General features: G+C 43.0%; 1 protein-coding gene across 1 annotated transcript in view; it reads right to left on the bottom strand.

Annotated features, from left to right (window-relative positions):
* Nucleotides 1–1,462, bottom strand: part of LOC149281688 (phospholipase B1, membrane-associated-like) — a 45,556-nt gene extending 44,094 nt beyond the window's left edge. Inside the window, exons 1-3 of the mRNA XM_089499111.1 lie at nt 1,399–1,462; nt 831–910; nt 191–226 (exon numbers count right to left, since the gene is read on the bottom strand). Of these exons, the coding sequence (XP_089355237.1) occupies nt 191–226; nt 831–910; nt 1,399–1,462 (180 nt within the window). The remainder of the gene's footprint in view (nt 1–190; nt 227–830; nt 911–1,398) is intronic.
* Between the last annotated feature and the right edge of the window lie 14,095 nt (nt 1,463–15,557).

Here is a 15,557-nt window from a genome sequence, read left to right as displayed (position 1 = left end):
TCTGGGTTAATAACTTTATATATAAGATTACATCTAAGATCGCTATTCGGATATTGATGCGATATTTTTCAGGGGGTTACACACATACAAAAGATGCTTTGTCTGTTCTCTTTTTTTCCTCACCAAAATGTGTATTTGTGACCGAAATGTATCTATTTGCCCTAAATACCCCCCAGTCTCTGATACCTACCTGATGCCGGGCTGTGGTCAGAATCTCCGACGCTAGCTTTGCACGGAAACAAAAATCTCTGTTGGTAGAAAAAAAAAAATGATTGCCTCCAACTATTGTAATAAGGCAGCGGACCGCGGCCCCCCCGATATCTTTGTCAGAGAGGCATGCGGCGTGACCACCCCCGTCATTTAATTTAATTCATTTACACACGCGATATTTTTTTTCCTAATGGCATCAAATTAGATTGCAAGCTTTTGTGACTATGCGGGTCTTGCGCAGGACGAGAGAGGACGCATTAACTACAAGAATATTACATTTAGCAAAGCAAGTGGAACAGCAGCTTTAGAACCCGGTGACATTCATCATACAGATCATTTTGTGAATTTGTTATATTTTTTTTCATTATCGGGTTGGAATGCATTTAATTATTTAATAGTTTTTTAGGTAAAATAGACAATTTATTTTTCCATTTAGAAATATTTGACATAATTTGATGCGCTGAACCCTGAAATCTTGCCAGATAGAGGCATACTTCTCCATAGCTGCCAACAGTCCTAACTTTGCACGGGACAGCCTTGTGTCCTGTTTTCCAGCTGTCCTGTTTACTGTTTCTGGCAGCGGAATCCATTATATTAACCCCTTGTGCGAGGTTGCGCACCTCGTTGGTTTTCTGGTTCCGGTCACTTACCGCGGTACCGTCCTCTGCCTTGGCATCACTGCTCTCCAAAGCCACGTTTCCTAAATCGAAATAATACTGCCGTTAGCTGTGCGTGAAAGTGGAACCATGGTCATCCTCCACCTCCCAGCAGAGGTGGTAGAGGGTAATACAGTGAGAGCAGATTCTATGTTTCTAATTTAAAATGTTACAGATTTTTCTTAATTCTATCATTCTAATTATTTGATGAAAATGTAATTGAGGAAGTTAGTTTGGAACGATGGTTGTTTGCGAAACACATTTCATCATATACACATCTTTAATCACTAGTGCCAAGTGACATCATCATTCCGCATCCCATCACCGTACAGCAAAAGCATCTCCGCAGACTACAACTCCCAACATCCCTTTGGCAGAAGAAAACCTGAACTCCTGAAATATTTCTAAACCCCCCCAAGACCAACTTCGATAAACTGCTTTATCAGAAACATTTTTCGAAGAGAATCCCCGGCCCTTTATGAGGAATTGGTAGTCTGATATATTGCGGGGGTCTCCGGCCCCCACTACCCACCTTTCACCAGCAGCACTAATAGGAAGAAGAGTCCGCAGACCTCGCCGCGGATCGGGGTCCCCATTCCTGGGTTCTGCTGGGAAGCTTTGACCGCAGACACCTTTACTCCAGCTTCTGCCGAAGAACACGGCCGGGTGCCTCTCGCCGCTTATATAGTTTCCGCGACAGATAACACCGAAGCCATAAATCGCGTTATCATTTTCACCTTTGAGAGCTGGAGACCCGGCCTCCTCGGGTACAATAAATACAATATGATGCGTTTCACTGCCACGCTCGTAAAATGTCATCGGACATGGTGGCCCCCGCGGGCCGCGCTGTCAGAACAATGCGAAGCGAGGGGCCCGACACCTCCGGGACTCCGGCTACAAATGTTACAACGTAACGGGAATTCCACCAACTCTGGGTGACAGAATGCTAATTTGTTCATTCTGTGGGTGGTAAACATAATAAATAGTGGAGGGGGGGGAGTGCTGGTACCATTCAGCCCGGAGGGACAAGTGCTGCACCAGCAATACAGAATCTCGCTCTCTCCAACACCCATCAAAAGTAAACCGCTTGGAGCATCGCATAAAATGAGTGAATACTGTGAATACTAACCATCACACTGAATATGGGAAATAAAAGAATGACTCAGTCTTAATCACCCAGTCGGACTCCATGGCTAATGAAAGTCTATGGAGGAACGGACTTCATTAGTATTGCCATAAAGCATCAGCTCAGTGTGGTGAATGAGCCGGGAAAGTCACCCAAAATATCACATGACTGACAGCAACGGCGGCTCCAGATCTGCAGATAAAGGGAGTTTATTGGGGGAAAATTAGATAAAAACAGGTTTTTGTCACCGACTGATATTACTGTATACAGTGCTGGGGGGTTATATTACTGTATACAGTGCTGGGGGTTATATTACTGTATACAGCGCTGGGGGTTATATTACTGTATACAGCGCTGGGGGTTATATTACTGTATACAGCGCTGGGGGGTTATATTACTGGATACAGCGCTGGGGGGTTATTACTGTATACAGCGCTGGGGGTTATATTACTGTATACAGCGCTGGGGGGTTATATTACTGTATACAGCGCTGGAGGTTATTACTGTATACAGTGCTGGGGGTTATATTACTGTATACAGCGCTGGGGGTTATATTACTGTATACAGTACTGGGGTTATATTACTGTATACAGCGCTGGGGTTATATTACTGTATACAGCGCTGGGGGTTATATTACTGTATACAGTGCTGGGGGTTATATTACTGTATACAGCGCTGGGGTTATATTACTGTATACAGCGCTGGGGGGGTTATTACTGTATACAGCGCTGGGGGGTTATTACTGTATACAGCGCGGGGGTTATATTACTGTATACAGCGCTGGAGGTTATATTACTGTATACAGCGCTGGGGGGTTATATTACTGTATACAGCGCTGGAGGTTATTACTGTATACAGTGCTGGGGGTTATATTACTGTATACAGCGCTGGGGGTTATATTACTGTATACAGTACTGGGGTTATATTACTGTATACAGCGCTGGGGTTATATTACTGTATACAGCGCTGGGGGTTATATTACTGTATACAGTGCTGGGGGTTATATTACTGTGTACAGCGCTGGGGTTATATTACTGTATACAGCGCTGGGGGGGTTATTACTGTATACAGCGCTGGGGGGTTATTACTGTATACAGCGCGGGGGTTATATTACTGTATACAGCGCTGGGGGTTATATTACTGTATACAGCGCTGGGGGGTTATATTACTGTATACAGCGCTGGGGGGTTATATTACTGTATACAGCGCTGGGGGTTATATTACTGTATACAGCGCTGGGGGTTATATAACTGTATACAGCGCTGGGGGTTATATTACTGTATACAGTGCTGGGGGTTATATTACTGTATACAGCGCTGGGGTTATATTACTGTATACAGCGCTGGGGGTTATATTACTGTATACAGCGCTGGGGGGTTATATTACTGGATACAGCGCTGGGGGGTTATTACTGTATACAGCGCTGGAGGTTATATTACTGTATACAGCGCTGGGGGGTTATATTACTGTATACAGCGCTGGAGGTTATTACTGTATACAGTGCTGGGGGTTATATTACTGTATACAGCGCTGGGGGTTATATTACTGTATACAGTACTGGGGTTATATTACTGTATACAGCGCTGGGGTTATATTACTGTATACAGCGCTGGGGGTTATATTACTGTATACAGCGCTGGGGTTATATTACTGTATACAGCGCTGGGGGGGTTATTACTGTATACAGCGCTGGGGGGTTATTACTGTATACAGCGCGGGGGTTATATTACTGTATACAGCGCTGGGGGTTATATTACTGTATACAGCGCTGGGGGGTTATATTACTGTATACAGCGCTGGGGGGTTATATTACTGTATACAGCGCTGGGGGTTATATTACTGTATACAGCGCTGGGGGTTATATAACTGTATACAGCGCTGGGGGTTATATTACTGTATACAGTGCTGGGGGTTATATTACTGTATACAGCGCTGGGGTTATATTACTGTATACAGCGCTGGGGGGGTTATTACTGTATACAGCGCTGGGGGGTTATTACTGTATACAGCGCGGGGGTTATATTACTGTATACAGCGCTGGGGGTTATATTACTGTATACAGCGCTGGGGGGTTATATCACTGTATACAGTGCTGGGGGTTATATCACTGTATACAGCACTGGGGGGTTATATTACTGTATAAACAGCGTACTTGAGCTCGTTACAGGACGGGACCCCCAACCCTGCCCAGCTCTGCCACTAGGGGGTGCACATGCACCATGTCTGCAAGCACGGGATCCGTTGCATATCCAATCAATTAGCAGCCGGGGTGGGGGGCACCGCAGTGCAATTCCTGAACAATAAAAAAAAATGGAAAAAACGGCCAAAAGCATTGAGACCTCGAAGCGCCGAGCGAAATGTATAAAATTCCCACAATTTAAGTTCCAAGTGAAACCGACTTCAGAAAACACGCAGCCTGTAAATGGCTGTTATCGTTCTCACCTTTGAGTGTTGAACCACAAATTGTGTACCATAAAGTGATAAAAGTGAACAAACATCACTGTGTGGCATCTTTAAAGGGCAGGTGCTATGTATACATACAGCAAGAGTACAGTCTGGGGCAGATAACGGGTTCCCCCCGGCGCTCGCGGGGCTTTGACGGCAGAGGAGGCGTCAGTGTGTGGCTTGTGCAAACCACTGGTGCATTTGGGCATTTAAAGCCCCATTTATCAAAAATCGACAACATTTGTACATTCTGCCACGCTTTACAGCACCAGGTATTCTGGGGCAAAGTTTTAAGGATGCCTCATCATCACAGCATACACTCCAAATGCCCCTGTTTAGTTTGCCCAGTCCCTCTTTCCTCACCCCATGCCCATTTTTCTTCCTCTGTGTTCCTCTTTTCTCCCTTGTTGCCCACTTTCTTGCTCTGATACCCCTCTCTCCTCCCCTGATGCCCCTCTATCCTCCCCTGATGCCCCTCTCTCCTCCCCTGATGCCCCTCTCTCCTTCCCTGATACCCCTCTCTCCTCCCCTGATGCCCCTCTTTCCTCCCCTGTGGCCCACATTCTTGCCTGATGCCCCTCTTTCTTCCATATGTCGCTCTTTCCTCCCCCTGATTCATGTCTTTCCTCACCTCATACCTCTCTCTCCTCCCAGGATGCCCCTCTCTCCTCCTCTGATGCCCCTCTTTTCTAGGAGGTCAGAATGTTTGCTGGGTATGAGGGAATCGCAGGGTTCTACAGCCCTAAAAGCCCCGATAATATTTTAAATCAACCAATGAAATGGTCGGATCAGCGCGGCTATTTTAAGAAATAAATGTTTTATGTTTTTTAGGTTTTTTTAAGTGAATTGAAAGCCGTCATAAACACTTAATCAGTTCCCTCAAAATCCTGAGTACCGGAAGCGCTCACTGTCCATACGTCGCTCTGTGACAGTACATGGCGTGTTCAGGGTTAATATAATCATTATCTATATTTTATAAAGATGCAGAGGGATGAAGATAAAAGGTTCAAAAATATATAATACAAATCGACTGACTTACAAGACTTATTATCCTGACCGTTCTAAGGGATGAGATCGCAAGGATCAGCTTGGGCCCCTGAGAGTACTAACATAGGAGTAGCACTGGGGCCCCTGAGAGAACTGAGACAGCGCTAAAAGGGATGGAACATCCCCTGCACGGAGGGCACACTGCTCTCCAAGCCCACCGCCAGTCCGGCACTTTGCTACATCTGCTAACGCCACCCGAACAGCTCAGATCAGCACTGATGCTGAATTTTCACTTAAAGCAGCGAAAAGAGTTCTTTACATTAAGAGCCATAAAGATGTGGAATCCGCTTCCCACAGAGACTGCGCTATCAGATCCATAGATGCCTTTAAATGCGGGCCGGAGAGTATATAATATATAATATGAGGAATACAGAGGATATAACGGGTTATAAGGATGGGATTAGTTATACGACCGGAGAGTATATAATATATAATATGAGGAATATACAGGATATAACGGGTTATAAGGGCGGGATTAGTTATACGGCCGGAGAGTATATAATATGAGGAATATACAGGATATAACGGGTTATATGGACGGATTAGTTATACGGGCCGGAGAGTATATAATATATATAATATGAGGAATATACAGGGATATAACGGGTTATAAGGACGGGATTAGTATATAATATATAATATGAGGAATATACAGGATATAACGGGTTATAAGGACGGGATTAGTTATACGGCCGGAGAGTATATAATATATAATATGAGGAATATACAGGGATATATAACGGGTTATAAGGACGGGATTAGTATATAATATATAATATGAGGAATATACAGGATATAACGGGTTATAAGGACGGGATTAGTTATACGGCCGGAGAGTATATAATATATAATATGAGGAATATACAGGGATATAACGGGTTATAAGGACGGGATTAGTTATACGGCCGGAGAGTATATAATATATAATATGAGGAATATACAGGGATATAACGGGTTATAAGGACGGGATTAGTTATACAGCCGTAGAGTATATAATATATAATATGAGGAATATACAGGAATATAATGGGATATAAGGATGGGATTAGTTATATGGTTGGAGAGAGGTGGGAATGCTGTGGTTAGAGGTGGGGTTGGACCATCCAGCCACCTCATGATCTATTGAAGCAGAACACTGAGATATGATGTCATTTTACAGAATTCTTTATCACAAGGTGCTCACGGGAAGCTGTGATTGAGGTCTGTGCAATGGGCCCATGATCTTCGCTGCCTGGTGCTGCTCGGCAGGACTGTCCTGCTTAGAATGCAATGTACGTTTGGCATATAATTTTGAAAACAAACAGTGCACGTGTCACCTAAAGAACAAACACGTAAGGTTTAAAAATCTTTAAATACAGGTCATTAAAAGAAGATTTTTATCTCCAAACAACCCTCAGCAGCCGATAACAGCCCCCCACCTATCAGTCTGCCCCCCCAGCAGTCAATCCTGCCCTAGATTCCTGAGCTATCTGTAAAAATACATATTTTCCCTATCTCAAGGGTTGCTTTATGGCATAATGATCCTTATTTACCTTTACATACTTTGTTTTAACCCTTTGAGTGCTGAGAGCCGGGACACATTTTCCCCAATGGGAGGCTGGACCAAGTTTCATAGTCTTGCAATAGTCAAATAGTCCAGCACCAAACAGTAAATTATTGGAGTAAAAATGGGATGGAGAGGGGGGAGAGAAAGAATGTTATGAAATATCTAGATTTATAAATATAAATTACATTTATTTATAGAGCGCCAGCAGATACCGTAGCGCTGTTACTATAGGGGGAAGAGTGACAATTAAAAAAAACATTAAAACTGACAATAAAATTGATAAATAAGGACCACAAAGGAAACCTCGGGGACCTTCTCCTCCCCGCTAATATTTTTGTCATTTCATTTTAGTAATAAAAAAAATTGTAAAAAGTAAAAAACTGGACATTATATGGATTTAGCAAAAATCGGGTTCCCTCTGCCACCTGGTGGGTGAAAAGGGAAGTGCGTGCACTACTACTTTATCTACATTCCTTTACACCTTCAGATCTGGGGTCTGGCACCGTCACAAGGGTCCGGATGATTATAAAAAGTATGGAGTTTTAATGTCTTTTTGGGAGAAAATGTATGTGTAATGTAAGGAAGGTTTACTTTACTGGTAGATACGTGGAACAGCTCCCCAGCAGAAGTGGTAGAGGCTAATACAGTACTGTTTTTTAATGGGCAACGGCATATCAGCTGTCAAGACATCAACCGGTATTTATTCGGACACAAGGGCTTGACCTCTTGGGTCTAAAAAGCTTCTGGCCTCCGTACCTTACTCTGATTCACTAAAAGGTCTTATTAATGTCTCCTGTGTTTTCTTGGTCCAAACCATCCCTACCTGGACTCTGATCCAAAACAGAAAGAGCAGGAATACTTCTTATCGTTTTTTTTTTTTGGTTTTTTTTTAAAGTTCAGCCACTTTTTATGTCTTTTTTGAGGATTTTGTTAAAGAAAAGGGAATGCGGCCCTTAGGGGCCGAACGCGGCCATCGCTAGCGAGGTCACAACACAAGCCATGCGTATTAAAATGAGCGGTTCTGTGGATGGAGGTAACCTGTATGCAGCGATTCCCATAACGACAGCGGCAGTCTGTCCCGGTTCACTGAGATGCTGCGTCAGTCCAGCGGTGGCAGTAGAATGGGTCGTACCGAGGAGCTTTAAACATGGCGCGGGATGCCACCTCTGCCACAAGTCTGTTCTTGAAAATTCTGCCCTGCTAGACAATACATTTAATTTGAATTCATGCAACTAGGAGTGATATTAAAACTGGAACAAATAGATATATTTATACTTATAAAAACAGCCTCCCAGCAGAGGTGGTAGAGGGTAATACAGTGAGGGTATTAAACACGCATGGGATAGACATACGGCTCCTGAATCTAAGACGAGACCAACAACTGATTAAGGTTCGAGTCTCTACAGGAGGAGAAATGGGGGACTAGACGGGGGCCGGATGGGGGCCGATCTGCCGGCAGGTTCTGGGTTTGCCAGTTTGTTCTTTCGCCACTAGGTGGCAGTGTTTGCACACAGTGTATTACTCACTCCTGCGTTACCCTGAAATATTTCGTACTTTTGGGACTTTGGTTACGATTTTGTTTCTGTTTTTATAGATATTTTGAGGCATCTAAAGCCCCTTTAATCCTGATCGGGCTTAAGTTAAATACCCCTTTTCTCTCTGATCTACACATTGACTTGCAGTTCTGTCCACATTTCGATTGTAAGCAGTGCGCTCCTATCCGCGTCACAGTGAGAGAGCGGTTCTGGGCCCCTGAGAAAGAGTTGCGGCCAAGCCAGAAGTTACCCCTTTTGCCCCATGGAAAAGACTGGCATCTTTTAATTTATAAAGCACTTTCCTGCTGTTTCTATACACATTATTGGGGCTTTTAGAACCATTTCCTGTGAAGTAACTTTTCAGAATTGGCGGTGATGTCACTGAAGCCCCAGGACTGCCAGCCTCCTGCAGCCTCGCACGGCCTCCTCCAGGCCTCGCACACAGCCTCGCACGGCCTCCTGCAGCCTCGCACGGCCTCCTGCAGCCTCGCACGTCTGGATGACATGTTCCTGGAACTTCTGCTTTTTGCTGCATCCTGTGTTGTAATCGTGTTGCGCAGCGAGGTCGGGACGTGATGCGTGTTGGTGCTGGAGTTTCTGTAATGAATGCCCCCGGGGGGCGGCGGGTACGTGTGAGGCGGACACATTGTTCAAACTACTAACACGGGGGTTATAACGACCCTCCCCAAAACACCGCGCCAAGCACCGCGTCCTCCCGCCCTCGGCAGACACAGGAGCCGCTGCGCAGCATGTCATCAATAAAAGTTTATATATGTTACCAGGCTGGGGGGCAACTAGAAAACACAGGGCCCCAGTGCAAAAATTGCCCCCAAACAGCTTGTCTCTCTCCCTCAAGCAGACTGACCCAGCATGCAGGAAACGGATGTGATGTCACTTCCTGCATCAGACAGCATGCAGAGAGAGAGAACGGGAGATCATCTGATTGGACGATCTCTACACTCTCTGGGGCGTTACCCGCAGCTAGCGGCTTTTGAAGGGGCAGTCGCAACCCCTGCAACCATGATTGTTATGCCCCTGTTACCCAGGCCAGACTGGGGAGACAAATTGCCCCAATCCTAATGGTAGCAGCGGGGTATTTACTATTAGCTTTGCCCTAATCCTAACCCAAAGCCCCAGCCGCCCACTCCGTCCGCACTGCCACCCTTCCTGCTGAGCGCCAGGATATGATGTCATATCCCACCAGCCTGACTTTCAGTGAGGTCCCTTTTGCAGGTCCAATGAGAAGTGGCGCTACGGGTAGCCTGGTCACCAAAGAGGCCAATGCGCTCCCTGACGTGTGGCAGAGGGGCTGCCTCCCTAGGCCAGAATACGTCACTGCATGGGAGCCCCGCATTGTCAGGATTTCTTAGTCACCAGTGTTCAAGCAGACATCCCAACTCACACGTTAGTAAAGAAACATCAGTTTGGATCAAATCAAGCATTCAATATGCCCAAAGATAACACCTAAGAAGCCTCAAAAGCTTGCAATCTAATGACTATTTGTTCATCTGTTTTCATGGTGGAATAGAAATCACCAAGGCCTGAGCTAACCCTGTACAATGCATAGCAAAAGTGGGGAAGTTTTACATTGATACAGAGCATCTCAATGATTTAACTATACATTATACAAGGCATCGCACCGATTTACCTATACATTATACGGGGTCCAGCTCGCTGATTTCACTACACATTATACAGGGTCCAACTCACTGATTTATCTATACATTATACAGGGTCCAGCTCGCCGATTTAGCTATACATTATACAGGGTCATCTCACTGATTTAACTATACATTATACAGGGCCCGTTCACCGATTTAACTATATGTTATACAGGGGCCGAGTCCCTGATTTATTTATACATTATACATAATATTAATTCAGTTCTGCTGCAAACTCCCAGTTTCATAAATACACCGAGCAGCGAGGCTTTTCAGCCCATAACATGTCTTCCATTGATGTAGTCTATAGAGTGTGTATTATATACTGCGTGTGTATGTGTATATATATATATATATATATATACATACATATATATACACATACACACATACATATACATATACACACACGAGTATGTGTTTTGGAAACATCTGCGCTTTTTTTTTTTAGTACATATGTTTTCTGCGGACGAATTTATGGTGTTTACATTCTGCTTATTCAAAAAGCCCGTTACCCGGCCGACGTGTTTCCTTTTATTTTGAATCATGGCAACGAGTTATCGTGTCTGCAGTAACCGCGAAGCGTCCAGACATGCCACACGCGTGCAGAAACGGCCCAACACGTAGAGTCAAAATACTATTAAATGCTTTCTATCACAAAAATGGGGAAATATTCATGCATATTTCACCCATTGTACAGCACTGCAGCATATGATGGCGCTATATAAAACAATAGATGATATAAGGTATTAGCAGCTACAGATATGTTATAACATTTATGTATGGTTTTTTTTTCCCCCTTTAAAGTCTGCTTTTGAGTTAAAGCTGCTGTTCCACCTAATCTGCAGAATGCAACATTTTTTATAACTAAAAGTAGCATAAGAACTATAATTGATGGTTCAACACTGCCCCCCCCCCAAAAAAAAACCCAAAAACTTAATCATGTAAAATTCCCAATTTTTGCTGGGAATACTTGATTGCCATGTGACTTCTACCCAGTGAATGATAGGTTGCCATAGAATGAGGAAAAAAAAAAAAAAAAAAAAGGCTTTTTAAATGTTTGGTTTTTTTTAGTGTGTTTAATGGGTTAATAGAGGAGGAAATATCTAAATGATAAAAGGTTTATTTACTTAACATGTTTAGAGAATGAAACAGCCAATAAAGAAAAACTTTTTTTTTTTTTTTTTTTTTAATTACGACATTTTATTTTCATCCTCAGATAAATAGACAAAAAAAAATGAAAAAAAAAAAATAAAACCGCTAAATTGTAAGCAGTGAATTTACGCACACAATCCGTTTCATTCATAACCCTACAGTTTTCTGATCAATCCATACAGTGTGTTGGCTATTTATTTATTTTTAACCCACTGTCTTCAGGAATGCAAAGGGTTTTAAATATTTGGCCGAGACTCCGTCATTTACATGAGATCAAATACACTTTTAATCTTATGTATATTAATAAAAAAATAAAACACATGTGCATGTAAAAGACGCCACTTGAAAAACACAACAAAGATCTTTGACCAACGATGGGTCGGGTTCCGTATCCAACACAGCGGTGACCACATCCCCCGCTTCCTGCGCACTCTCGTGCGTGCGGCTCAGTTTCAAACTTACACTTCGCTATCGCAACAACCACATAAAGGAACAAGAATCTCTTTCGGCAGTGTCATCTTTCGTCGTTGGGAGAGACGGCTCTCGTCCAGAAGTCCATACGGCAAAAATCGTAATTTTATCGTTGATATCATTTGCGTGACCCCCGATGTCATAGCAGAATTTATTGTGTGTTTCCTCCAATGACTGCGGAATACGAGAGATCGTGATAGTGCAAAGAAAGACAAAAAGTGAAACATTGCGTGGCGCCTTAGACACGAGGCATGGCTTCCTAACCCGACATGGACAACTTCCATGATGAACAGGGGTCCCGATAGCCCAGAGGTTGTCCATTGCTGGTATTCGAGGTTCAAGACCTTCCTGGACCAAGCCCCCTGATATTCAAATGATTAAAAAAAGAAAGCCCTTGTTGGAGGAGAATGGCTGAGTTATGGGGCAATACACATTACAATAAGAATTGCCCCAATGTGGTCGGCCACGGACTGAGTTTTCTCAGCTTTGATGCAGCGGTACGAGTCAATCAATTTCAGTAACTTCCACCGCAGAAGCTCATCGCCTGGACACATAGGAACAGACGGTTTTCTGAGAAACAATAAGCCTTTCACAAAACATTTCACAACGGGACAATGTATCTGATAATTCTTATCTTAAAACCTGAAGGCCACACATACACACACAAATGCGCACGCACATACCTCTCCCACCCCTCACAGACCCCGAACATGTAAACATTTTAAATAAATAAGAACATTAAAAACTAAAAAGACTTCCAAGAAAATACAAAAAAAAAAAAAAAACTTGCAGGCCTAGCGATGAGGAACAAATGAAATAGCAGTTAACACCTTACTGGATATGGAATATAATATTTGTTTGCCTCAACATTTTTTTTGTCCATTTTCTTAGATGGGGGATCAAGACATTCAAAGCGTTCGGGGTTAAATAAGGATTAATTATACAGAAAGTAGTAGAATACAGGAAACCAAGGAATGTCTCAGCGGAACCCAGAAAGAGTTTACTGCGGGGAAAACCAGGTGAGGAGACGGTCAGCTATCACTAACATGTCCTCTGCCATCCGACCTTTGGGACGTTTTAGAGTTTACATTTTAATTTAGAGTTTATTTTACGCGTACCAGCTTAAAAATATTAAAAAAATAAAAAGGCCAGAACATCCCCTTATTCAGACTGCAAAATTACTTTCATCCACTGCTAATATAAGGCAGACGGTATAAAAAGGGTCAAATAAAAAGTGATTTGTATCACAAAATACAGAATGAAAAATGTACAAAGTTGGCAATTAATTAAAAAGGCTGCTCTCTGGTGTACAGATCTGCACTCGGCTAGTGGGGCTGCTCTCTGGTGTACAGATCTGCACTCGGCTAGTGGGGCTGCTCATAGAAACAGAATGTGTCGGCTGATAGGAGCCATTTGGCCCTTGTGGACCAACCCCAGCCAGCTTGGCACTTTAATGCTATATTATATATATATATATATATATATATATATATATATATATATCTCATCTTAATCTGTAAACACAGTTACATAGGGTTAATTAGTGTATAAAATCATAAGATGATAACGGATTCCCCTTTCGCCGCCCCTCAGCCTCACTACTTTTTTTAAAATTCTATACAGGGTCATGTATAGAAAGAGATTCTGGTGCAACCAATACCATCGGTTGCTATGGCAATAAGACTTTATATATTTTGCTCTATATATCAGGGCCGATAAACTTGTACTCTCTCTCAACACAAATCTATCAATTCACTAGAGCCACGCCATCTGCATTTGCAACAGGAAGTCACCGAGGGACATTACGGACACTTCCTGTTGCCACTCAAATTCTAAATAAATTTGCACCTTAAGCAAAAGGGGCTACATTTTTGTGGGGGGTATGAACATCGTATCAGGAGCCATCGTAGCGGCAATTTTTTTTTTCTTTTTACATTAAAATATAGGTATGGCTGTATATTTGTGTTTCTCCCCCGCTTCAGACACTGCAAGGGTTAAATATGTAAACAAGGATTTGCAGCAGGCAAATTCAGACAGAGGAACGCAGCAGACAATCTAAGCAATACTTTTTTTGGCAGCGTGCGGCGTGCCATTTAGGCGCTGATGTCCAATTGGCAGCCCTTTGCGGCACTGGCGGCGAATGGCACGAAATATTACGATCCCTGATCGCGGCCGTACAAGCGCCAGGGAGTCACCGAAACTCAAACAAACAAACCCCCCCCCCAAAAAAAGTGAGCAGGGCTCTGAATATTTAAAAATTGTATATTTTCGCTTTGTACTACCCTGTAGTATATGTTGGCGCTTTAGAAAAGAACGACAATCGTGAGAGGACCTGGGAGTTTAAATAGCTCCTCGCCTTACAAAAATCCAGACTGTAGAAAGGTGCCTGCGCGGCATACATAAAAGAAAAGGCTACAATAGCGGAAACCGGTCTGACATTTTGTGCTCAGCTATCCAGAATTCTTCCGTAGTTTATTTTATTCTGACGGAATTAAAAAAAATGATTTTTTTTTTTCCAGGATTTAATGCGCGGCTGCGGAATTTATGTGACGCGTTCCACCATCTCTTCCTGGGAGCCATCATATTTAGATGGTCATTTTTTTTGTTAATAGAAATATAAATATTATCCCCCTGTTTGTGCTTTATCATTTTGGTGAATAATAATATTATTATAATAGTAATAATGTTTCCAAATTTCACTTGTTTTCGGTTTCCCTGTGGCCAGTCAGGAAAAAACCCCCCCAAAAAAACAAAGTCATCAGAAAAACAAGTCTCAATTGCTTGTTGTAAAGACCAGCATTAGTAGCCCTGCGTATCCACGTGCCAATTTCACAACGTTTAGCGCCAGATTTACAGAAAAACACAGACAGTCCGCTTGCAGCGTAGTAAGAAGCTTGTGGTGTATACAGCATTCGCAAGAAGCCCTCGACTTATCGTCTGCCTTTCCGGCAACACCGCAAAAAATACACAACACAGAAGAGAAAAAAGCCCCCCCCTGTGATACCGCGTGTGAACTTTGTACTTAAGAGAACAGAACAGGTATCCGCTTAGGCGCAAGAATGATGAGAAGAATTCTCTCTTATTACACAGGAATGAACATTTCCACGTGGCCTCGCCAACTCATCGCCTTAATATCCAAAGTAGAAATCTCTATATGGTTCATCAGGCGGGTTTACGTTATCGACGAGACATCTCTCCAAACTTCAGCTCATCCAAAAAAAAAAAAAAAAAAAAAGGCACAAGGAGAACGGTACTATTGCCAAGTTTATATGATTTATTATATATATAATCCTTTTGCCAAATCCTTTCATTCATTTCAGAGTCTGCGAGAACGCAAGGTTCCGGAGCGGGCTTTGGCCTTTGGCATTGTGCAAGTTTTACGGTCGTCTGGTGTGATCTGGTGAAACCGACAGGTTTCGATCCTTTTTTTTGTTTGTTTAAATCTCCTTCCATGTCGGGATCTCCCAGTTGACTCCCGGAGCGGTTTGGATTTTTTTTTTTTTTTTTTTATTTGGGTAAAGCGTAATAATAATAATAATTATAATAATAATAATAAAAAATCTGTACCTTCATCCAGTGAAGATCAAATCACTAAGACAGAGACTTTCCCCTTAAAGTGCTCTAAGGATTTCAGAACAAAAAGATGATGAAATGTTTTGGGTACACGAGCGACTACAAATAACCAACACCGGGACCCCTTTCTGA

The sequence above is a fragment of the Sceloporus occidentalis genome, unplaced genomic scaffold (assembly GCF_023333645.1).
Source record: "Sceloporus occidentalis isolate IW3139 unplaced genomic scaffold, rSceOcc1.0.p SCAF_129, whole genome shotgun sequence".
NCBI lineage: Eukaryota > Metazoa > Chordata > Lepidosauria > Squamata > Phrynosomatidae > Sceloporus > Sceloporus occidentalis.
Note: the sequence above shows the minus strand (reverse complement) of the source record. Positions and strands in the feature narration are given on the sequence as shown.